A 25,979-nucleotide genomic window follows, 5' to 3' on the forward strand; every position below is an offset into this window, starting at 1 on the left:
CTTGTCGTTTGTTTACGACGTACCTCAATGACATTGTCATGAAACTGTTTGTTCGTAGAAATTTAACAATCATTTTCATGTTAAGTTAATTTGGCTCTGAATTAACAAAAAGTATTTCATCATTAGAATTACTTTAGTTAATATTATTGTATTAAACTTTTACTCTGCGTTTTTTCAAGTAAAATACATCGTGCAGTCGGGAACGTGGTCTGTGTAAACATGGTATTCTTTCTCAAAAGTAACAGCACTTTTAAATAAAGTACAAGGTTATGAAATGAGTTTTTAGTGAGACACAGATTTGGCGGTTAGCTTTCCCGCCAAATTTCACACGTCAGTTTCGAATTAACCTCAGACGTGAAAAATGGCGGAAAGCTCAACACCAGGTAGTGAACGTACTGTAAATAACGTAGACATGGATAAAGAAGAAACAGGAGATAACACTGAAGTAACAATGCTTGACGTTCTTAAAGAAGAACTGGAACTTGAAGATGATGCGAAAGCTGTTCTGGGCGCCTCTGATGACAAGAACTGTACATATTCACAGGTAAGAGTTGAACTGCGCCGTAATGGCGTTGAGTGGACTAGTACCAAACACAATTTATTGAAGACTGTTTATTGTTAAACGTGTTGTGACATCTATAGTATTCTTGCAGCTTGCTAACTAACATATGTTGCCGGTGGAATACTAATATCGTTATGACTTGGTTTTGTTACAGGGTTATGTGAAGAGACAAGCCTTGTATGCATGTGTTACTTGCATTCCGTTAACTAACGATGATTTCAAACCAGGTGGAATATGCCTTGCATGTAGTTACCATTGCCATGAAGGCCACGAATTGGTCGAGCTTTATACTAAAAGGTTCCGTAAGACAATGTTTTATAGGTTCATTTTTTTGTCTTGTGTAAAAGTTCACAGATGTGATAGGCCAGAGAACTAAATTTGATGACATTGTTTTCGAAGTAGTTGTTTTCTGCATTTCGCAAGTTTGTAGTTCACTTCTGACGTGCTTTACGTAAAATTAGAACATAATATTAATTCAGTTCTTTTTTTTCTAGGAATTTCCGCTGTGACTGCGGGAACAGCAGATTTCCAAGAAAGTGTAATTTGGAACCTGTGAGTGTTTTTTTATGTTCCAAACCGTATAGGCTATCCAGAGTTCTCGTATTTAACCTTATGTTTGTTAGTATATTGCTAAACTATATAACCATATTTTAGTTATTCCATCAGGTGACACTTCATGGAAGTGTACTCTTTAGTACGGTATTTTATACTTGTTTGCTCTCTTCGTTCTTGGCACTGAATTTGTGAGATTGCCGTTATTTTGTGCCTATTTGTGGCTTATTATGGGTTTATGTATATTAAAGCTAAGTGGTGGGGGGAGCAGGAAACGGAACTTAATCTGCACTCACCAGTTAGGACATTGATGATAAAAAAATCGCGAAGCTTGAGTGAACCTTGTAAATCTAATACCAAGTCAGTGAAGAGTGTGTCTTCCAGAGAGCTCCATTGTCTGCTTAATTTGTGTACTCAGTGTAAACAAGAAATGAAATGCTAAGTATTATCATTTACAGCCTGGAGGGTAGTTACAAAACATTTATTGTGAATGAAACACACACAACACGGGGATAATATTCTACATTATTTATTACACAAACCAGTTTTTGGATGTTACACCATTATCAGGTACGCAGATATAGGTACAATGAAATTTTGTTGGACCAAATATCCTGAACTAGTGCATGTGCAGAGTATCTCCAGTTCCAGAGATGAAAATGTTAATGTTAGAATAGGAATAAAACAAGTGAGGTTACATTGCAGTGTATATGTTATGTAAGATTATTTAACTAAGATAAAATACGTGACAATTAAATGAACTATAGACAAATTGCAACAGCTGTCCGTAGAACATAATTGAACAGTAAGCTTTGGTGACACATTCCAAAGATGTGGCTGAACAAAATAATCTTGTCTTTAATGGATCATAAATTACAAACAGATCAGATATGGTACAATGTAATTTGTTTAACACAACAAGGGAAGTTATAGTAACAGAAATAAAGGAAATGGAGCATGTGAGCAAGAGGCTTAATTTACAAAATGGCCTGGGTGGGATTATGAGTAGTATTTGCAGCTATAAATGGTGAGTAAGGGAACCGTATCTTGTTATTCAGTACTGGGCTTCGGTTGATAGACATGTGGTTATTAATTTCATGACAGTTCACCTTCCTTTCCTTGTGGATGTGATCTAATACTTCGTTTTACCTTGTAACTATGACCTCCTTTAAACAGGCTGTCTGCAAAAGTTGAGTCTACTTTTCTAAGTTTCCAACATCTGTGGTGTTCCTCCAAGTGGGTATGTCTACCCTTCTACCTTTAGTGTAGCCTATAACACACAAAAGGCAGAAAAATAGAGGTATTCGCTTCTTTACACTGCCCTGAACCCACCACCTCAAGAATGCAACAAATGGTGCACATTTCCATACTTGAAATTATGGTAGTTAATTACCACATGTCTATCATATTCCACCTGTCTGCTTTGACTCATGTCACCAATATGTCAGAAAGCATTGCTTTCAGCATCTGCAATATGGCATCTGTGACGTCACAACATATACACTCCAACAAACGTGAAAACAATCAAATAACACAGCAACGTCTCACTCCAAAAATAAAACGTAACTAATGGGACGACCACAGGAAATTGAGGGTTTAGGGTGGAGACAGGCTAAATATATAACAAGGAAAAAAAAACTGCATGGTCCCAAAGTAAAGTGACAGAAAAAACACAAAATGACAGCATTCTGCTATGCCAACAAATTTCACAGGAATCGTACACCTCTCGTGACCTATATAGATCAACTGCAACCGTCAATACCAAACAACCAACAACTACAACTATGAAAAGTGGAATCGGGAATTTCCATTGCTCTGTATAGCTCAACCACAACTGTCATACCAAAAAAACAATACCTACAACTACGAAAAATAGAATCAAAACTCCCAACACCTCAACAACCCAAAAATCAGACACCACTACATTAATTAAAATACAATCAATCTACCATAAATACACAAAACATCACAGTTCATATAGAATAAACCCAAAACAAAAATTACTTAACACCAACATACTCCAGTGATACAATCTAGATTGGCCACCCAAATCAAAGGCGCCCCCCCCCCCCCCCTCCTCCTCACACACACAAAACCCTTCCAAACCAGCCACAAACAAACTCATACCACACACCTCCTAAAGAAAGACAACAAATAAAAAAACAAACAATAAACGAAAATAAATCACACCTTACAAATCAACAAAAGCTGCAACCAAATGGGTCCTCTACAACATAACTATAAAACAATCCTCTTCCCCCCTCCCCCCATAGCATTCTATTAAGTCCACAATCCCTCAACTCTCCATCCCTGGCCTATACATGTTACCTGCAGCCCCTTAAAAAAAAAAAAATAATAACAATATCCCCAAGGAAACTCATCTGCCAGCAATACTCATCTAAATAAGATTGCAAGTTATGAAGAGTGGCTCTTCTCCCTCCCTATGACTAACAATAATGCCAAACACATAAACAAAAGAAAGCTTAATAACTCACTGAAAACACTTCCAACGCACGATGCATGACCAACAGCTAACACTCCCAGCAAAGTTGCACTGTGTACACAAAACCTCAAATGAAGGCAATATAACAAGTTACACACAGCACATACACATACAGCACCAGAGGGCGCCATCAAACCCAACATGACATCTGCAAACACAACCTACTCGAAAACTCTGCTGTAATGACATCACACACAACTGCACCGTACGTCATGGGGCAAAGCAGACAGGTGGACTTGGACGCTTCCATTGTCCCAAAAAAATTTTACTTTGTATAATCACGCACCTGCTTAATATCACTATCATATCTGATCTCTTTGTAATTTATGATCTATTAACGACAAGAGTATTTATTCAGCCACATCTTTGGAATGTGTTACCAAAGTATTGGTCAGTTATATTCTTCTATGTACAACTGGTGTAATTTGTCTGTAGTTAATTAGTTAATGTGTTGCATATTTTATCTTAGTTAAATAATCTTACATCTCATTTACACTGAAATAACCTTGCTTGTTTTATTCCTATTCTAACATTAACATTTTCGTCTCTGGAACTGGAGATACTCTGCACATGCACAAGTTTAAAATTTTTGACCTAACAAAATTCCACTGCACCACATACTTTTCTGTGTACCTTATGATGGTGAATCAGCCGAAATCTGGTTCGTGTAACAAATAATAAATATTACAGCAGTATTGTGTGTGTTTCATTCATAATGTACAAAATATTCTACCAAGAGCTGGAACAGTCAATCAATGCAGACAACATTTTGCCTATGTTAAAACTTGTCATTAACAAATGAACATAAATTTAGGACATTTGCCTTCTTGCAAAAAATGGTGGTTTGGTTTGCCCATCCGCTGTGAAGTAAGTTAATGATGACAGTGTAGTTGTAAGATTGGAAGATTAGTTTATGTAATGAAATGCAAGATTACATGAGGCATAAACACATCATGACCAACAATTAAAGAATTAAAGATTTTGTCGTGTGAGTCAACAGACACATACAGAAGATAAAAATCAAGCTTGGTGTTTTGAATCATGTTTCTTTTAAACAAAACATGAAAATATTGAATCTGCTGATACCCCTCATCTTCTTTGATCCACGGTATTGTCGAAGTGAAACCGATATTTAAATCAGAAATGCGTAAAATATGTGCCATACCAAGAATTTTTTGCGTTTTTGTCCTATCACATCAATTGAGTTTACCTGCCCTTAACCGTACTACATTACCTAGACCGTGGGCTATGCTACGAATCTGTCTGTTCCAAAAATAACAAAGAAGCAAAATAAACATTGTCGGTGTTCTGGTCTTTCCCATCCTTGTTTGATTACATGTGACAATTGTCACATACCGTGTTGGCCTGTATCAGTACATTCAGCCCACCCATTAAAAAAAAAAAAAAAAAGTATGTGCAAAAGAGAACCATGACGTCAAAGCACTGCAGTGCTGCGACAACATTGCTGTTTCTTTTTTTGGGGTCACTGTTTTAGCCCAAGTAGCATAAAAGTACAATTGTTACGAATATTTCGTTCTTAAAGGGCAGCATTAATGAGGGCTGCAACTCTTGATAAATACAAATAAAACTGTTTTCTGCGTTTGTCACATATTTATTTTGCCATTATGTGTTTCCAAGGTTAAGACCATCTTCTTCAGGCGGAGAATTATTTATTTACATGGCTGGTGTTGGTGAGGAGTAGACACTTTTTCAGAGCAGACCAAGGGCAGTGCAGGTTATGTTTCATATTTTGTTGATGATAAAAATTATGTATTTAGGAAAGGCACTGTTGATGTTAAAAACATGAGTTTCTGACAGTGAGTTGTAATTACAGGTGTGGCAGAGTTGTAGAAAAGTCTGCATACTGCTTCCTTTTTTATGTCCTGTTCACTGTACATAATATGTACACTGTCACTTCAGTGCTGCTTGCACCATAGCTATTAAATGTCTACAGTAATAATCAGCCATTGCCTGAAGAAACCCAGAGTTTTATCTGTGCTGATGACTCTGCAATCACTGCTTAGGCTAACTGTTTTGAAAAGGTGGAGCAAACCTTATCAAAAAGCCCTGCAAGAATTTATCATCTACTATAAGGAAAAACCTGTAGCCGAATTGTGCGTAAACATGAAGCTAAAGTTTTCCAGAAACAACGTAGTGCAGACACTGACTGATATTGTATGGAGATTTCACCCACACACTGTGAGAACTAGTGTGCTAGTGCTGTGTTACTCCAGTAGTGAATATGCATGTTTGGCACAATACAAGCCCATTTATGCCAGAAACATAAATCTGGCACATGATGAGACCTGTCCCATTATCATGGATTGTTTAAGACATAACACCCATAGATAAACTTTGCTGGCATAGCCCATCCTGATATTAGAGACCAGATAGACTGCTAGATGCGGGAATAGCAAGGCTGTGGCTAAGGAAGTCCACCATTTGTATGGCCTCAGTGGAAATCAATAAAGAACTTCTTGGCAGCTACTGAAGCTCTTGTAGGAGCACCGCAGTGAGCAAGGTTCTCTAAGTGGGGGGAGTGGGATGTCAGCATCTGGAGAAATAGACGGTTCTGAAGAAAAATCTCCTCCTGATCATTCAGAAAAGTGGACAGCATGGAAGACTCTCAACAGACTACTCTCAAGTACCTTAAAGGCAAGACCAACCTGCTGAAGTGGGGTCTTTCTGTGGAGTCAGTTTTTTGCATGTGTGCACGCTAAGAACCATCTGCTACAGTGTTCGTCATCTCCAGTCACACTCTCCATAACAGACCTGATACACGTGACGCCAAATGCACTTGACGTGGCCAATTTCTGGTCAGCCAGTGTATATACCGAGACCAGCTGTCGATTTACTTTTCTTGGTAATATACTTTGAACTTCTAGATATGACATGATCATAAACAAACTTCAGAGATGCTGTGTGCTGCAGACTTTCTTGCTTACATTGGATACGAATATAAAAGATTGACCCTTTTTTAGTGGACTGCACCAGAATGTGGACATTTGTACAATTCAATATTTATTTTAATTTCATTTGTATAGAATGATTACATCAAGTCATACATATACAGAGTGAAGAAAAAAATGCCACAGTTGGAGGTCAGCTTGGGCTTCCTCATCCATATTCAAGACCAAAGTTTATCTTGCGGAATCAGATTGGGTGCATTTTAAAAACTCCATCCGAACAGATCTCGGAAGGCCCAGTGGTACTGAACGACCAACCTGTCATCCGCAGCCTATATATTAATTCTGTTTTTGATGACCCTGCAGCCTTTCTTTCTCTGGCTACATCCTGGGAAGAGGGCCATGCTTGCCAGGTGGGTGGGAAACTTCCCTCGCTACAAGATCTGTACTAGAACAGGTGGGGACACATTCACTGCCACAAAGCCATTGCTTTTTGTGGAGAATATCGAGAACAAGTCTCTCAGTAAGATGGGGTTGATCAAAGAAAGCTTCTTCTGCCACCAAGTCTGCAGCTCTTCGTGCTTGTGATATTGGTGACATCTGTTACCTCACCAGTCTCTGAATATAGTCCAGGGAGACATTTTTCATAGGCACCTCATCCTTCAAACTGATTAGGAACTCAGGGCTAATCTGGAATGACAGGACGTTCATTTTGTTCGACATGTGCTAAAAGTTTGTAAGGACAGCTGTACTGGTACCGGAGCCTTTATTCTGGCTTTCGGAGGAGATACCCTCACAGAGAAGGCCAAGGTTGTGTGTTACTGGTGTGATGTGAAGCCATTGTCCCACCATTTGCGAGGTGCTTTTGTTGCCTGCATTTTGGCCACACGGCTTCCCGATGACCAGCAGACACTATGCGGTGACTGTGGCCACCCACTCCATGATGGGGCCCCTGTGTTCCACCACCCATGTGTGTAAATTGTCATAACCATCACTCTTCACACTCACCAGATTGCCTGGCTTACAAGAAAGAAAAGAAGATCCATGAGTATAAGTCCCTGGATCATTTCTCTTACACTGTGGCTCATCAAAAATATGAGCGACTCCACCCTGTGTCGATGACTTCCACGTTTGCCTCCGTTGCGTTCTTTCTTCTGTAGTGTTTCGGGATATTTGCAAACATCCCAACACACCATTGGAAAGCCATCAACAAGAGATGCTTGTGAGTAAATTGAATAAGGACATATGTAGTGGGAAAGAGAAACTGTTTTCCTTTCTTGTATGCAGTGAATGCGGAGCAGGCGAGAAGGGGACCACTAAAAATGGTAGTACAACCACTGGTCATCCATCATTTGTGCCATGGTGCAGCAAGTGTGTGAATCGGAGAGCCATGGAGTAAATGATGCACCAACAAGGGTTTAATGAACAATTGAAGAGTGGTAGTTTTTTTCCCAGGTCGTACAGTATACATGTATGGACGTTTGAATGTACTCAAGAGTGGTATTATCGTAACAATTGTTAGTTGTAGTATGAAAAGTAGTAGTGAAAATGTTGGGCAAAATATACCCCTGTTTGTAAGAAGTGGGGCTATTTATTTAGTAGTGCAGTAGAGAGAATTTACAGAAGTATTCCAATGATCTTCATCGCAATTGGATCGCCAGTGAGGTGGCACAGGAGGATCTGGACCACCAAAAAACTACTCTGAGATGAGAGGATAAAGGTAATACTACTTTCATCTGCCGGTGTATTGGAATCGGAAAAATATTGCTCTTTGAAATCGGCAAGGGATACAACTTCTTGCTAGTGCTGGTATAAGACCCCCACCCCTGACCCCCTCCTACGTCTTCCTTACTCCAGTCGTGTCCCCCCTCTACGAAGCCTGCTCTCTCTCTCTCTCTCTCTCTCTCTCTCTCTCTCTCTCTCTCTCTCTCTCTCTCTCTCTCTCTGTGTGTGTGTGTGTGTGTGTGTGTGTGTGTGTGTGTGTGTGTGTGTGTGTGCGTGCGTGCGTGCGTGCGTGCGTGCGTGCGTGCGCGCCCTGCTCTCCACAACTTGGGAAAGAGGAGGAGGAGGAGAAGAAGAAGAAGAAACTAAGTCCCAAGACAAGGTCCTCCCTGTGTCCCTGGAGGTGCCATCTCACAACCTGAATCAGACATCTTATTTATGGATGTCACCTCATCAGTGATGGTGATGTGATCGGCTCCAGCCTGTTCACCTCCCATTCCGTGATTACTCAGTGGAACTGTAATGGATACTGCTGTCGTGTCCCACAGTTGTAATCCCTTATTGCCCTTTACTTGGCAGCTTGCGTCATTCTTCAGTAATCTCATCGTGAGGACGAAGGTTCAATCCCGTGTCCAGCCATCCTGATTTAGGTATTCTGTGATTTCCCTAAATAACATTCAGGCAAATGCTGGGAAGGTGTCTTTGAAAGGACGTGGCCGACTTCCTTCCCCATCCTTCCCTAATCGAATGAGACCGATGACCTCACAGATTGGTCTCCTCCCCCAAATCAACCCAACCCAGGAATTTCATTTTACTGATGCTGACCTAACTGTACATTTGTGTGTTCCGCACTTTCTTTCGGAACTGAGTCAGCTCTTTGAGGGCTTCCACTGGTGTCTGCATGTTGGTCCACATGGATATTGTTAGTGCATGGACCCCACTTTGCACCACATTGGAAGCAGTTGCTGTTCGGGTCCAGTTGGACTCTGCCATCACGGTTTGCAAAATCTCTCTCCCTTCTGAAAGGCCACTTACAACTGCTGCCATAACAGCCCTCCTTCAGCACCTCCCCTCTCCCTTCCTCCAACCTCGGGGATTGTAATTCCCATCACCCTTTGTAGGTCAGTGCTTCTCCATCTAGTTGGGGCTCCTCACTCATTGATCAGTTTCTTGTGGACCATGACCTGTGCCTTCTTAATGAGTGTTCCCCTGCTAATTTTAGTGCTGTTTATGACACTTTCTTTGCTATTTATCTTTTGCTCTCTTCCCTTCCCCTTCTTCGTTTCTTACACTGGTTGCCACACGATGACCTCGTGTGACGGTGACCATTTCCCGTTGATTCTCTCATTCCCTCCCCGTCTCCTGGTGACCAGATTTTCCTGCTGAACATTCCATCAAGCCGATTAGCCTCTGTACAACTCTCAGCTTGTGTTTCCACTTTTTTTGTCATGTTGTATTGACGAAGTCATCCATAATATGTCCGATGAGATAATCCGCTTTGCCGGCATTGCCATTCCCTGCTTGACAGGCCCTATTCACTGTTGGCCAGCCCCATGGTGGAGAATGGCTATTGCCACCGCTATCCGTGATTGTCGTCATGCCTTCCATGATCTTAAGCAGCACCTGTCCTCCTTAGCACTTTTACACGTCTTGACGCCCAAGCCCGTTACTTGATCAGACAGACCAAATGGGTGTATTGGGAACGCTTTGTCTCCTCTCTCGGTTCTTCTGTCCCTTCATCACAGGTGCGGGCCACACTCTGCGCACTCCAAGGTTGTCAGTGGCAGTCTCCCATTCTGGACGAATACCTTGCGATCCATTTTGTGACGGCATCAGCATCAGCCTTCTATCCAGCTGCCTTCCTCCTCCAGATACAGCAGGCTGAAGCTTACTGCTTATATTTTACCCTTTGTCAGGAGGAATCTTACAGTGAACCTTTTACTGAATGGTAGCTTCTTCTGGCCCTCTCTTCTTCTCAGGATTGAGCTCCTGGCCCTGATTCCATCCATGTCTTTAAGTGTGGTAAGCATCCACCTTCCCTTGATAGTTACGGCTTATCAGCCTGAAAAATGTCCCCTGCAAGTTGCTATAATGGATGGTGGCTTATCGACTCAATTGGGTCCTTGAATCTTGGATGATCTTTGATCGATCATCTGCTTCGAGTTGAAACTGCAGTTCGGCAGGCTTTTTGTCAGTGCTGCCATCTTGTTGCAATTTTCTTCGGACTTCGTAAGGCATACAACACAGCTTGGTGCTGTCACATTCTCCTTACACTCTATGACTAGGGTTTTTGAGGCCCTCTCTCAGTTTTCATTCGCCAGTTCCTGTCCCACCAGTCGTTCAGAGTCTCGGTTGATGCTGTTCTAAGCTCTCCGCAGACCCAGGAGAATGGCCTTCTACAGGCCTCTGTATTAAGTGTCCTTTTTGTAATTGCTGTTAGTGGGCTTGTGGCCTCTGCTGTACCATTGGTCACCCCTGCTCTGTATGTCGATGATCTCTGTATTTGGGAACAGTGGGCTTGTGGCCTCTGCTGTACCATTGGTCACTCCTGCTCTGTATGTCGATGATCTCTGTATTTGGGCTAACTCCCACTCGATGACCCCCACGGAACAACAGCTCCAGGGTGCCATCTGATGCACTTCCACATGGAAAGTCTCAGAGGATTTTCAATTCTCTCCCTTTAAGTCGAGGGTGGTGCATTTCTGCTGCAGTACTATGGACCATCCTGATTCGGAGCTCTACCTCTGTGCCCAGTGCCTGACCATGGCCGTCCAGTTCGGTTTCTTGAGTCTTCTTTTTGACAACAAGCTTACTTCGTTGCCTCATATCCTTCAGTTGAATGATGGCTGTTTTCAGGAACTCGGTGTTCTTCACTTCCTTGCCCGCACCTTTTGGGGTGTGCATTGTTCGACCCTTCTCTGCCGGGCTTTAGTTCTTTCCCGTATGGACTATGGTTGTTAAGTTTTATGGATCAGCTGTCCCTTCCAGCTGCTCCTCTTGGACCTGGTTCACAATCATTGTATCCATTCAGCCACTGGGTGCATATTGCACTAGCCCTGTCAGTAATCTTCTGGTTGACTCTGGGATCCATGGCCTTTAGATTTGACAGTTCCAACTCTTGGTTTCCTATGCCGTCGCTACCTGTTCTTCCCCATCTCACCTTTCCTGTTCTATTCTTTTCGCGCCCTGAGGCTGTCGCCTGCTTGCTGCCCACCCGTAGGTCAGTTTACTGAGTTTAGACTACGTCTTGCTTCTCTCCGCCATGGCTTTCATCTGCCCTCCTTGTCCTCTTCCCCATGTTCTCTCCTGAAACACCCCCATCCCCGATTAGTTCCTCAGCCATGGATTCGTATGGATCTCTTCTGGCGACTGAAAGCCTCCATTCTGGCGACTGAAAGCCTCCATTGTTCCAATGGTGTTGGAACCCCCCCTCCCCGCCCTGTCTAATCAACTTTGCGCCATCAAAGAGACGCCCACCATGTGGTATTCTTCCCTTTGTGTCTATCGGTGGGAATCTACCGTCTTCATATTGGCCACACTAGGTTGGCCCATGGTTTTTTACTCTGTCATGAGTCCACTCACAATGATCCATATTTTGCTAGACTGTCCCCACCTTTTGGCCCTTCACACTAAGTGTGCCCACTCACCTTCATTGTCTTGAGTGTTAGTGGGTGACCCTCGCATGCTTATGTCTGCCCTCTGTTTTCTTTGTGAAAGTGGCTTGTACTCTCAGGTATAAGTCCTTGAATTTGAGTTCCTCAGTTAGTATAGGTTGGTTATGGAGGCCTTGACTTTTACCTCCACATTGGCTATGTTTCCCTGCCTTTTCCCAACATTTTGTCTGATCTGCTGTTTTGTTTCCCCTTTTCTTGTGTCTTCTTCTCTTGTTGTTGTCCCATTTTTACTATGACAATGATACAGTGTCGCTGTCTGGACAGGTCAGTGGCGGTGCTGTGCCCCATAGCATGTAGTGTTTCTGGGACACCCCTGCTCTCCCCATTGCCACCTACGCCCTTTGTTTTATCCTCTTCCCGCTAACCTGGATGTCCGTTTTCCCTTTGTGTTTGCATGTTATTCCTTCCCATTGACTAGACTGTGCTGTTTGTGTTGATACTCCCTTGATTTATGCCATCCTGTATCATGGAAACAATGACCTCAGTATTTGGTCCTCTCCCCCAAATCAAATAACCAACCAACCATCCACAACATGAGTGTCACTGGGTGCAGATACTAATGGGCATGTGGTCAGCAGACAGCTCTCCTGGCTGTTGTCAGTTTTTGTGACTGGAGCTGCTACTTCTCAGTCAAGTAGCTCTTCAATTTGCCTCACAAGGGGTGAGTGCAGCCCGCTTGCCGACAGTGCTCAGCAGATTGGACTGCCATTCATTGAAGTGTTAGCTAAGCCCGACAGCAGTTGACTTCGGCGATCTGATGGGAATGGATATTACTGCTGCAGCAAGTCCATTGGCATTTTGAAAACACTTCTTTAAAAATTAAGAGTGGACAATGCAGTCACATCATGCAGCACATTGGAATGTGCAGAGGAACATATAGATCCCACAGTACCATACCAGCCGTCGTAGCCCAGTGAGTGGACTGCTGGGACATCAAACCCACATCCATAGTGGAGCTATGTTTCAGATCCGCATCAGTTTCCTTTTAGTTTTTGTACCTCTGTTCCCTAGTTCTTGTCATATTGTCACATGAAAGCAGCCTATCACTTGACAGTGGGATCCAAGAAACCGCATACATGTGTTTACGTGCACATCCATAACTGATCCTGTCAAATTCACGTAGGACAGCTTCTCGATGAAGTACACAAACGATGAGTACATTGATATGCTTTTGATGCTGAGTGCATCTGATAACCGAACATATACTGCATGATTCACTCAAAGGCACCATCCTTATACAAATGTTTTTCATCGTCAGGAGTAATGCCTTTGGTAAACTGGTTGCTTCGTCCACAAGGAATGGGCAGAGGTCATCCGAGAACTAGACAGAGGACGCAATTCCTGAAACTGTTCACCAGTCACCTCTGCAAAGTACCTGTCAGATTGCAAGGCAGTTCCAGATATCTCAAAGACTGGTTGTTGAGGCGTTGCACGATTAAGAATTGCATCCATATCATTACATATTAATTCAACACCAGCGGCCAGAAACTGCATTCAATGAATACAGTTTTGTGAATAGCTTTTCCACCAAGTATAAGGTAAGGAACATTTTATAAATAACATGATACTGATTCATGAAGGTATTTTCAACCTCACAACAGCCATTATTGATCGGAACACAATCCACATGTCATCTGTGAACATGGCTTTCAGGCACGCTTTGGAATAAACCTGTGGGTTCGAACTGTGGGAGGAATGCTTTTGGGCCATTATCTAGTCCTGGACAACTTTAATGCACCTGTGGATTGTATGTTTCTTTGCAATGCATTGCCTGAGCCATTAGAAAACTTTGCAGTTGGTGTTCAGCGACAGCTATGGTTTCAGCTTGATGGTGCACTGCCACACTTCGGAATGAATGTGCATAACTATTTAAATGGAGCATTTCCTGCAAAGTGGGTTCTGTCCTACACATTCTCTGGACCTTAATCCACTAGATTTTTAATTGTGGGCCCTTAAAGGAACAAGTTTATAGTACTCCACCCGTGGATGCACAAGACATAATAGTTTGCATGCATGCCGCTTTGGCAGTGGTGGATGTAGGTATGTTGCATAGAGACCAGCAAAGTATTATAAGGCGAGTGGCGAAGTGTTTGCAAATGCAAGGTGGTTGGTTTGAACATCTCTAAAACATGCTTGTACTGTCTCTGTGAAGATAAGCCTGGACATCAAACATACAGAATGGAGTTTTAGCATATTGAGCAATCTATTGTAGCCTATCTATTGTGGTTTTTGTACGCCATTGGCTACTGACGATGTTATTGTATCCGCTATTATTTTCTAATGGCTTCACGTGTGATCGTGTACGTCTGTAAGGAGTTCATGTTGTGTGTCAGTGTTTCATTAAAAGTAACAGTAATAAAAATACAAATTATGCTGTGTTGGAGGTATAAATTGAATACAATTTGGTGCAAATGCGACTTGAACATCAACGAATCTGCATAACCATTCCCCACAGTGCTGCATTGTGTCACTGAGCTAGTGGAACAGTGTGGCACAGGGCATAGTTTGTACTACCTGTTATTGGTCATGCTGCAAGCAATTACAGTGTCCCAGAGCTTCGTTTTTTTTAAATAACATTTTTATTAAGCCTGTTGGTGGGACTAGCTTTTGCTTGTCTTGATTTGGGGTGAGGAGTCTGCCAAGAGCAGAATTTTTTCTTTGCCTTGTATATTGTAGGTTGAGCTTATTGGGAAATGAATATGAATAGCTACATTAAATGTAATGCGTTGAGATTGAAAATTACGAGAATGCTTTAAGCACTTTGTCAGATCTTGTAGATACATCTTTTGTTCAGTGTGTGTAATATCTTAAGATTGCTTTCTGCATTGTTAAATAGATGTCCTGTATTTTTTGTATGGGAGACTGTTGCAGATTTGTTTGATGTGTTGTATCGGAAGGCATTGATATGTCTTTGAATCTGGTGTGGAAGTTAACTGCCTGTTTGACCTATGTACTGAGCTGGGCGTTTACTACACATGATTTTATATACACACATCAAAAGAAGTTTTGCATCACCTCAGCTCCAGAACCTGTACAGAAAATTGGAATAGAGATAATCATAAACATAATTTCTGCCCTTTTTATTGCCATACAGCGAGACCTTCAGACGTGGTGGTACAGATTTCTGTACACACTGGTACCTCTAATACCCAGTAGCATGCCCTCTTGCATTGATGCATGCCTATATTTGTTGTGGCATACTATCCACAAGTTCATCAAGGCACTGTTGGTCCAGATTGTCCCACTCCTCAACAGCGATTTGGCGTAGATCCCTCAGATTGATTGGTGGATCACATCTATAAACAGCCCTTTTCAATCTATCCCAGACCTGTTCAATAGGGTTCATGCCTGGAGAACATGCTGGTCACTCTAGTCAAGCGATGTCGTTACCCTGAAGGAAGTCATTCACAAGACGTGCACAATGGGGGCGCGAATTGTCGTCCATGAAGACAAATGCTTCACCGATATGGTTGCACTTTCGATCGGAGGATGGCATTCATGTATCGTACAGCTGTTATGGCGCCTTCCATGACTACCAGCGGCATACGTTGGTCCCACATAATGCCATCCCAAAACAGCAGGGAACCTCTACCTTGCTGTACCCGTTGGGCAGTGTGTCTAAGGTGTTCAGCCTGACCGGTTTGCCTCCAAACACACCTCCAAAAATTGTCTGGTTGAAGGTATATGCGACACTCATCAGTGAAGAGAACGTAATGCCAATCCTGGGCTGTCTATTCGGCATGTTGTTGAGCCCATTTGTACCACGCTGCATGGTGTCATACTTGCAAAGATGGACTTTGGGAGTGAAGTTGTGCATCATGCAGCCTATTTTGCACAGTTTGAGTTGTAACATGATGTCCTGTGGCTGCACAGAAAGCATTTTCCAACATGGTGGTGTTGCTGTCAGGGTTCCTCCGAGCCATAATCTGTAGGTAGCGGTCATCCACTGCAGTAGTAACCCTTTGGCGGCCTGAGCGACGCATGTCATCGACAGTTCCTTTCTCTCTGTATCTCCTCCATGTCCGAACAACATCACTTTGGTTCACTCCAAGATGCCTGGGCACTTCCCTTGTTGAGAGCCAGTCCTCCTTGCCACAAAGTAACAATGTGGAAGTGATAGAACTGCAGTATTGACTGTCTAGGCATTGTTGAACTATAAACAACACGAGCTGTGTACCTCCTTCCCGATTGAATGACTGGAACTGATCAGCTGTGAGCCCCCTCCGTCTAATAGGCGCTGCTCATGCGTGCTTGCTTACATCTTTTTGGTGGATTTAGTGAATCTCTGAACAGTCAAATGAACTGTGTCTGTGATACAATATCCACAGTCAGTGTCTATCTTCAGGAGTTCTGGGAACTGAGGTGATGCAAAACTTTTTTTAGGGTGTGTATTATGTCTGAGGATGAAAATTTATCTTGTCTGCTTTCCAGGTGATGAGGTAGTCTGTCAAATTTTGTTGTTGGTCTGGAATGCATCCATCAGGAATCAGGAAAATACACTAACAGCATGCATCTCCTTCCTCGTTAATATCGCCCAAGAAATATGGAAACATCTACTCAATGATAGTAATGAAACAGACTCAAACCAACTTTTGAAAAATATTTGACGAAGTACTTAAAGCATTCTCATAACTTTCAGTTGCAATGCACAACAATTAATGTATCCACTCGCATTCATTTCCCAATAAGCTCAACTTAAAATATATATGTATGATCTGTTGAGATTTTTTTTATGTATATGAAATTAATATAATAATTGAATTGTTCACGTATCCATATTCTGGTATAGCCCATTCATATTCTTAAAGTAAAACATATTTGTGTACATAACCATTCAATCTTCTATCCTTATATCCAGTGAAAGGAGACATGTCTGAAATGCACATCTTCGAAGTGACAGTGTAAACATAATGTACGTCAGAGAGAACATACAACAGGCAGCTGTCTGCAGAGGTTTTGCAACTCTTACTGCCTGTGTAAGTCTAATTCACTGTCAGAAATTTGTGTTTTTTTAACCTCGGAAGTAACTTTCCTAAGTACACAATTTTTACTTGTAGCGGCAGAAGCAACAAAACTTACATTGCCCTTGGTCTGCTGCTGTGAAAAGTCGCCTGTGCTCTTCACAAACACTAGCCATGTAAATAAACAATTCTCCACCTGAAGATGATGCTGTGGGCCGTTAAAACATGTAGTGGCAAAATAACTGACTGACACAGAAAACAGTTTTTCTTTGTTTTACAGGTTCCTATTGATCACACAAACTCTTTCACGTCACTGTTACTGGTTCCAGCCACTTCCATCTTCATATCTGTTACACACGAAAACAAAGGTATGATCAACTAAGTTCGGTTAGCTGAAGCAAAATCAATCTGTAATAGACCTAGTGATACATAAGAAAATAAAAAAAAGAAATATTTAAGTGATTAACAGCCATGCATATCAGCCATACATACCGTAAAATATTCTGATGTAGGTACATAATAAGTGCTGGTGACGACTTGGGTGTGTCTGGTATTTATACAAATAACACGGATGCCAGCAGAGGACACTACAGCTAGAGTACACAAGTAACCAGTATCACAGATTTAGTAGTTAAAATGTAGTATGAGTAGTAAAACAGTAATTGTGGGAAGCTCCTGGCCTGGCATTTGTGCACACCAGCCACTAGAAGTGAGAAGATTAGGCCTTCTTACGCAAGTTTAGCCACAGTAAAACAAGAACTTCTTACAGAGAAGCCACAAGGCAGCGTCATTGAGATCCTGTTCCAGGTGTATTTTTAATTAATATTCACTTTTGTTAATTACCTTACACATACGGTTATGGTTTAAAAACTTTTTATATTGGCTTTTACACAATTTCTATTTTACTTTGCCAAGCTAAGAGCTTCCCATTATTACTATTTACGCCTTGTATGTTGATCATAAGCGTGGATCTGATTGCACATATTCTATGTCAGTACATCTTTTATTATCAGACGTTCATTTTGCCGTGTCCATTGCATTTCAGCTATCAAATAGGCAATACTGGCTATTCATGTACCCTAGCTATAGTGCCCCCTGCTGACCTCATTTATTTGTATAAATACCTGACGCATTTGAATCACCACTAGCACTTATGATGTACCTACATGTATAATTTGCTGTTGATACCTACATCAGAATATTTTATAGTTTGTTTGGCTGGTATGTGCAGCTGTTTATCATGTAATGCAATGTAAAATAGATAGATGAAAAAAATCTACTCGCAAAGTGGCGACAGGGGGGGAAACACACAAACAGATTTAACTTTTACAAGCTTTCGGAGCCAGTGACTCCTCCTTCTGGCAGAAGAGTTGAAGGGGAAGGAAGGGGGGGGGGGGGCGGGGGGTGAAGGAAAAAAGCTGGAGAGGTTTAGGGAAAGAGGTACTGTTTAGGAAAGTCACCCAGAACCTCAGGTCAGGGGAGACTTACCAGATGGGATGAGAAGGAAAGGCTGATTGTTGGGAACTGCACTGGTCAAGATTTGAAAACCTGAGAGCTTAAAGACGGAAGACAGGGTAATATGCAAGACAGAAATTACTACTAAATCGTTGTGCACTAGTTAATAAGAGTGAAAAGCTAAGTGCATTGTACATAACACATAACAGTGGTGGGAAGGGGGGGGGGGGGGGGGTCAGTGAAATATAGACGAGTCAGAAAATGTAAGACCTAGAAAGCTAAAATGGAGTAAAGGAAGGAGTGGTTACTGTGAATAAATGCTGAGACGGAAGGAATTAATTTTGGAGCACACCACTTGTTATCCAGTATTATCCTGGTCTTGAATGTATCAATCAGCTACTTTGACAAGGCCATGACTTCCTAAAATCATGTTCTGAGATGAGATCCATTCTTGTCTTAAGATTTTGCCTTCCACATCTAGAATAGCTTTTCGCTGCCCTCCCAAACTGCCACCACCTATTCCAGCCCTGTAACTGGCAAAACATATACTATCAAAGGGAGAACCACCTGTGAAACGACATGTACACCAGATGTCTTGTAAACACTCTTTGGCCTTTTACATTGGCGTGACCACTACCCTGATACCAGTCAGAATGAATGGACATAGGCAGAGGGTGTATACAGGCAACACACAATATTCTGTTGCAGAGCATGCTGTACAAATGACAGTCACCACCCCAGCACCTGTTTCACTGCACGTGTCATCTGGATTCTTCCCCCAGACACTAGTTTTCAGAACCCTGCAGGTGGGAACTAGCACTACAACATGTCTTTGGTTCTCACCACCCACCTGTCACTCATTTACTTTAATTCCTTCTGTCGTAACATTTACTCACAGTAACTACTCCTTTCTTCACTCCATTTTAGTTTTCTACGTCGTTCATTTGTCTATTTTTTGCTGTCACCTCTCGTGTCTTTATTACATACAATTCACTTAGCTTTTCACTCTTAACTTGTGCAGGATGTTTTAGTAGTAATCTCTGTCTTGCATATTACCCTGTCTTCCACCTTTAAGCTCTCAGGTTTTCAAATGTCATCTGGTGCAGTCCCCAACAATCAGCCTTTCCTTCTCATCCTGTCCAGTAAGTCTCCCCTGACCCGGGGTTCTGGGTGACATTTGTAAACGTTACCCCTTTCCCTAAACCTCTCCAGTCCTTTTCCTTAATTCCTTTCCTTCCCCTTCAACTCTTCTGCCAGAAAAAGGAGCCACTGGCTATGAAAGCTTGAAAAAGTTAAATCCTTTTGTGTGAGGGTGGGTGGGTGGTCCACTGCCACTGCTTGGTGAGTAGACCTTTTTTTATCTATCCATTTACATTATACTACCAATAATTGATTATTTTCATTGTTATATGTTAATCACATAAATATTTCTTATTTATCAAACAATGGAAACTCCAGGTAGGGATGTCAACAATGTAGGAAGAGACAGATTGCAGTCTACTACAAAGAAGACATGTCAGGTTGCAGATAGGTACAATTGAAAGACACAAAAAGCTTTCAGCCACAGCCTTCATCAGCAAAAAAGGACCTCCCCCCCCCCCCCACACACACACACACACACACACACACACACACACAAAAAGCAAGCAAGCAAGCACACCTATTGCACACAGAACCACCAACTCCGGCATCTTGGGCTGGAATCCTGAGATGCTGCAGTTGAGGGTCGTGTGTGTGTTTTTAATTTTCTTATATATCTCCAGACCTGTTATAGATTTTTCTTCAACTAACTGAACTGAGTTGGTTACACTACTGTTGTTGTTTGTAACAGATCTGAAGATGGCAGTAGCTGAAAACGGTGATAGCGATGTGTAAAAGTTTTTGTGAGCAAGACGGACCTTTAAATTAAACTGCCACAATATTATCACAGACTCGTTTTCAGACATTGTCATCAATTGAAAACTGTTTTATTTGTATACACTTGTTGTTATATATGGATATCTACATAAAGAATGAGAAAGATAGCCGAGTGCCAGATTACGCGCCTTCACAAGATAGCATCAACTATAGAACAAGAAATCTAGTACGAACATTTCTAGTTACAAATCATTGTTAAAACATTTGACATTTGTTTGTACCCCAAAGGGCAGTAATCTCTCCATAGTTGCACTAACTGCTTACTAGAGAGCAGTTATACTGTGATTGAAGGTTTAATACACAGTATGACTATTGTTTGTAAGCCCCCTTTACCCTGAAGCAGACAAGAATTCTCTGCTGTAAATGCTAGGTGTGCGTGATCAAATGGCATTTGCCATGTTTCGCTCTTGTTTGTTTGTGTTCACTCACTTGCTACTGGTTTTCTGTCTTTTAGTGAGCCATCAAAGGAAGTTGTTGTTCTCTCCGCTTTAGCACTAACAGTACAGAAGGCTTTCATCAGCTTTCTTGACGCATTGTGCGTGAATGGTGGTGTGGTCTGGAGACAATGTAATGTTGTTAGTAAAAGAATATAGATATTATATATGCTTCTAAGCTCCAAGACATCCACAAATGACAAAAGTAAAGAAATATGATTGGTAGGAAATTGCCAAAGCACTGAGATGTTCTCCTGGGCACGAGAGAGAGAGACGATAAATTCAGTAGATCCTTGCAATGGGAAAGGAGTGAATAAGCACAAGCTTTGTAACTATTTTTTTTTTTAAATGAAAAGGCACTGTAAATTTCCCTGAAAGTAAACAAGTGTAAATATGTATCTCTTAACGATAATTTAAATTTCAAATATGTAAGTGACACGATCATTCTCATTCCTTATATTCATGGTATCTGAACTTAACTTACATGGCTGGTAGATCACAGTTATGTTAGAAATTTTTTATGGTAAATGAAGATGATTTACCAGGTATCATGCTATCTTGTCTCTAAAGAAGTATATAGCAGATGTGATCAAGTAGATTATTTGAAAGCATTACCTTAATTATATGTACTTCTATAAAATCCTTGAAGTGCTTCGCTTATGTCACTGCATGCATCAGAAACTTTCTGCTTTATAGCAGCTATTGAAATGTCAAACATTCACAAACATAAATGTGTCCAGTTTATAATAATAAGTGTTATTCAGATTATGTTGTTTGTCACAATTTACTGTTTACTTTTAAATTTACTCCTCTGTTGTAGAAAGAAACCAGTGAAAAGCATCAGCTGAGATACAGGCAAAGTTTTGGACTAATACTAAGGAAAGCTGGAACTCCAATTTAGTGTTAAGTGCACTACCTCCATGCATTTCATGTTCATATACAAATTGGCACACCTAAATTCTTTCTTTCCTGTGCCATTTAGCTTACTTTGTCAACCAGTACACTCGGCATGCAAAATAAGCCTCTGTAACTATCAGAGTTTTGCATCGAGGCTGTAAACGTATAGTATTTTATCCTGTGTGCAAGTTATTAGGGCCAAAAAAACAGTAACACAGCATTCAGTGCATTCTCATGTTGGGTTTTGTTCCCTCTCATGTATCTCTTGTTTGGATACAAACGAATGGTAGTGATCACTAGTGAATTGTCTTTGAATGCATATTCGCATTTGTTCATTTCTGTTGACTCCAGTTTCAAGGGGATCATCATCATTTGCATAATAGGTAGCTAGTTTAGAATAAGATCAAGTCGTGCTTGAGTTTACATAATTGAATTTTTCGTCTGTGATTGTGGTTTTGTTGGTCAGTTAGGCATACCACACACATTTTCAAATGCTAAGTATGCCATTGTGATATTTGTGTACATGCACTGTAATGGAAACGCTGCTGAGTAATCCCATTAACACTTTTAACTGATGAAGCCACTTTCATGGACACTGAATAAATTTTCAACTGCAAAGACAATAAAATCATTTATTCATATAGGTTTGGCAGTGCTCTGTTGCTATCTTTGGATTTATGTTTACATTAGACAATCTTTTACACTACATTAAGTGGTGCTGTACAGTGTATGTCCATGTTGGTATTGTGAGCTGGTCTGGAAGTTAGCATGTCAGTTTAAAAATAACAGCAATGTATATACATCATTGCGTCAACTACAAGTGTTCACATTCATCACCACTGACAAATCCTGTGATTTTGGCAGATGAAAATTAATTCAGTGTTATAATACTACAGACTGCCTCCACACTGACAATGTCAGAAGTGTACAAGTCACACCTTCATTTGTGATAGCATCAATACCGTTTTTGGCTCACAGTGGTGGTCCGACTAAACCGATGTGCCTTTGTGGAGAAACATTTTCAAGAACTCTTCTCTGTAAATGCGTGGTGTGATGCAGATAATCAGTTGATTAGGCCCGTTCTTACCAAATTGTTATTATCTAGGATATCGTTATAAACTGCTTCCAACATTATTGGAAGAGATTCCTTTGACAACAAGGATAGCTGTGTTCTTGCAGCATGATTGAGTTCCTGCACATACTGTCAGGTGGCACATCATCTAAATGTAACATTCCCTGGAAGACGTATTGGTAGACATGGTAAAATTTCTTAGCCAGCAAGATCCTCAGGCATTACCCTTTCAGATTTTTGCCTGTTAAGATGGTTGAAAAATGAAGCGAGGTGTGTGTGTGTGTGTGTGTGTGTGTGTGTGTGTGTGTGTGTGTGTGTGTGTGTGATGTAACAAATTGATTGTGAATAGTACTGTCCTTAATAAGAAAATAAAGACAACTTAAGAAAAGAGAAACATGGTGTTGTCAAGGGAATTCAAATGTACATCAAAGTTGGAGGTAGGATCTTTGAAATTGTTTGTGTTTGCAAATACTGGTGTTTGTTTGGGTTACATTGTAACAGCTCTGTCTCTGTAACCAATAAAAATTGAACCCAAATTATAAGGAATGTTTCATTTGAATTAATGTGCACTACCACCTCCTAAAATACGGAGTGGGCCGCAAGTCAGTTGTCAAAAATGCATATGATCCAGTAATAAAAAAATTAAAATACAAATTTATTATTGAATAGAAAAACATTTAGAATTCAATGAAACTACAAAAGATACTCAAAAATTTTCCACCTCGTTCTAAGCAAACATAGCATTTTTTCTAACACTGATTTACAAATTTTATCACAAATCTTCTGGAAGCCTTAGGTTTTCAAATTCTGGCTGCATTCATTGCTTCAGTCAAGAATCTTGACAGGATAAACCTCATTTTTAGTGTACACCAAACTGAAAAGTCGATGGAAGTGATATCTGGAGGTCATAGACGCAAATCAGTAATATCCCGTCTCCCAGTCCGTTCATTAAAGTTTCCATTTAGAAATTCTCTCACAATAGCTCCATAATTCGGTGGTGCTCTGTCTTGTCGACTTATCAATGTATCCATAATCAAATGCCAATGTTCAAAAAGTGGACTATTTTCCAGTACTGTTAAAAAATTAGGCGCAAATAGCCCACCACTGAGAATCTATGCCCATACCCACATGTCAGGAAGTTTAACTTCCTCTCCATCACTACACGGGGATTTGTAGAATCCCAGTAGATACAGTTGTGCCTCTTCGCTCTGCCACTTGCTTCGTTGCTCCAAAGAATGCTTTTCCAAAACTTGAAGTCAGCTTCTTGTCAGATTGTATACAACTTCCAGAATTCCATATGCCCATACAGATCATCTTCATTTATGCCTTGAAGTAAAATAGGTGTACATTGTCTCAATTTCAGCTTTTCCTGAATACTTAGCGGGCTTGTTCTTGCTATTCCTTACTCCTGGGATCCTTTTCTTTGAGATTTAGTTAGTGATTGCACAAAACATAGTGCGAGAACATTAAGTTTTTCCATAGTTCATTCATTTTGTCCTATCTAAACAAGCAGAAGCTGTGCTATCGACTCAGTATCTTCAGATCTGAAATTGAATTTGTAAGTACTATGTCGAGATGGAGGTTTCGATTTAACCATCACTATCCGGCTGCTGTGGCCGAGCAGTTCTAGGCGCTTCAGTACAGAACCGCGCTGCTGCTACAATCACAGGTTCGAACCTTGCCTCAGGCATGGATGTATGTGATGTCCTTAGGTTAGTTAGATTTAAGTAGTTCTAAGTCTAGGGGACTGATGACCTCACATGTTAAGTCCCATAGTGCTTAGATCCATTTGAACCGTTTGAAACATCACTAATTATGGCAATGTTTCCACAAATACATGTCTTTCTGTAATTAACTTTCTAATCGTTGTTTGTCAGATAACATCAAAGAATAGCCACCGCATACTTACTATTCTTACTAGAACAGGCTGTACGTTAATTTCATTTCACTGATAAAGTTTTTGTGGAAGAGTACATAGAAGCGTATTTAACAGCTGCGTATCTCCACTTCTGAGACCGAGACATTACATAGCTTAAGATCGGATGCTACCTTACAGGTCAGGGATGGACACTAATGTCTGGTCGAATCCACGAACTGTATTAACAATTGTTGTGTGGTACATCGACCAGCCTGTGTTTGATTTTTGCCTAAACTTCAGGGCTGTTTTTCCAAGTGATGGGTACTGTCTCAGAAAAGACAATATACAAACAAATAAAATATATCCACACTCAAGCAGATGGCACATACGGCTTCCCTTAGGTTTACTGACAATAAGTCAGGGAAAAGGGCATCCTGCCATAAAAGTAAGTAACTGCTAAATCATGAAACTAGTGAACTTCACCACAATCGTAATACACACTGCTAAGGAAAAAATCTGCTTATCTTAGCATTAAGTGACAAAATTGTGATTGCTTGTGGTGTTGCTCTGCATGTAAAATGTTAAAAGTACGTTCAGTCATGCCCATAATAATTATTTACCAGAGACTTAAGCAACAGTTATTAAGAATGGTCCCCTTCTCCCCCAAAAATTAAGAAAAATATTTCTTTGAATTTGTAGGAGCGAGATAGTGTCAATGAGCTGAACCAGTACAATCAGAATTTCCGTGGCGTGTACTGTACATGCCATAGACCATATCCTGATCCCCAAGATGAAGAGCCTGACGAAATGGTTCAGTGCATTGTGTGTGAAGATTGGTTCCATGGAAGGGTAAGTGTACACAAAAATTTTATCATTTGTTGCTGTCATATGTGCAATCACTGCAGAAAAATTTTAAAAATGATTTAAGATCATTTTGACCACATGTACCACAACGAGTTTGGACATTAGGAATATTTGTGCATTATTTTTTTAATAACTGAGACCATTTTTCCAGCAATATTGTTAAAAAGTAATGCCGACACTAACTACGTAAAAAAATAGGTTTACTTTAGACAGTGTGTTTTGGTACCATGACTTTAAATTGTTGGAGGATGTGAACAGAATATAATGAAATAAATGACTGATTTTACTCATAGTAAACACATGTTTTGTACAGTTGGGGCCCACAGTACGAAAGATGACGTAATATTGCAATTTAAATTGAATCTTCCAAGTTAGATGCCAATAGTTTTATTATGTTTCGTACAATAGGCGTATTTTGGCAGTATTGCTATTGTCAATTACACCTGTGAATATTACATTTGGTGAAGTTCATTTACTTTCACAACATAGATATATTAAGTTAATTGTATATGTATACTTACTGATTAATCCTTTTGTCAATTTTTGCTGTTTTTATGATGGTCACATAAAGTCAAGCAGTAATTTGGCAGTTAGTTGACAGT

General features: G+C 40.8%; 1 protein-coding gene across 2 annotated transcripts in view; it reads left to right on the plus strand.

The window, feature by feature from the left end:
- Window positions 1–68: 68 nt before the first annotated feature.
- LOC124620384 (putative E3 ubiquitin-protein ligase UBR7) overlaps window positions 69–25,979 on the plus strand; it is a 70,684-nt gene continuing 44,773 nt past the window's right edge. The window contains exons 1-4 of one of the 2 annotated variants that reach the window (XM_047147058.1): window positions 83–544; window positions 717–859; window positions 1,057–1,114; window positions 25,213–25,362. In XM_047147058.1, coding sequence (XP_047003014.1) covers window positions 362–544; window positions 717–859; window positions 1,057–1,114; window positions 25,213–25,362 — 534 coding nt within the window. In that variant the 5' untranslated portion in view covers window positions 83–361. Of the gene's footprint in view, window positions 545–716; window positions 860–1,056; window positions 1,115–25,212; window positions 25,363–25,979 lie in introns of both variants that reach the window. The other variant, XM_047147060.1, reaches the window with a different exon arrangement.

The sequence above is a fragment of the Schistocerca americana genome, chromosome 6 (assembly GCF_021461395.2).
Source record: "Schistocerca americana isolate TAMUIC-IGC-003095 chromosome 6, iqSchAmer2.1, whole genome shotgun sequence".
NCBI lineage: Eukaryota > Metazoa > Arthropoda > Insecta > Orthoptera > Acrididae > Schistocerca > Schistocerca americana.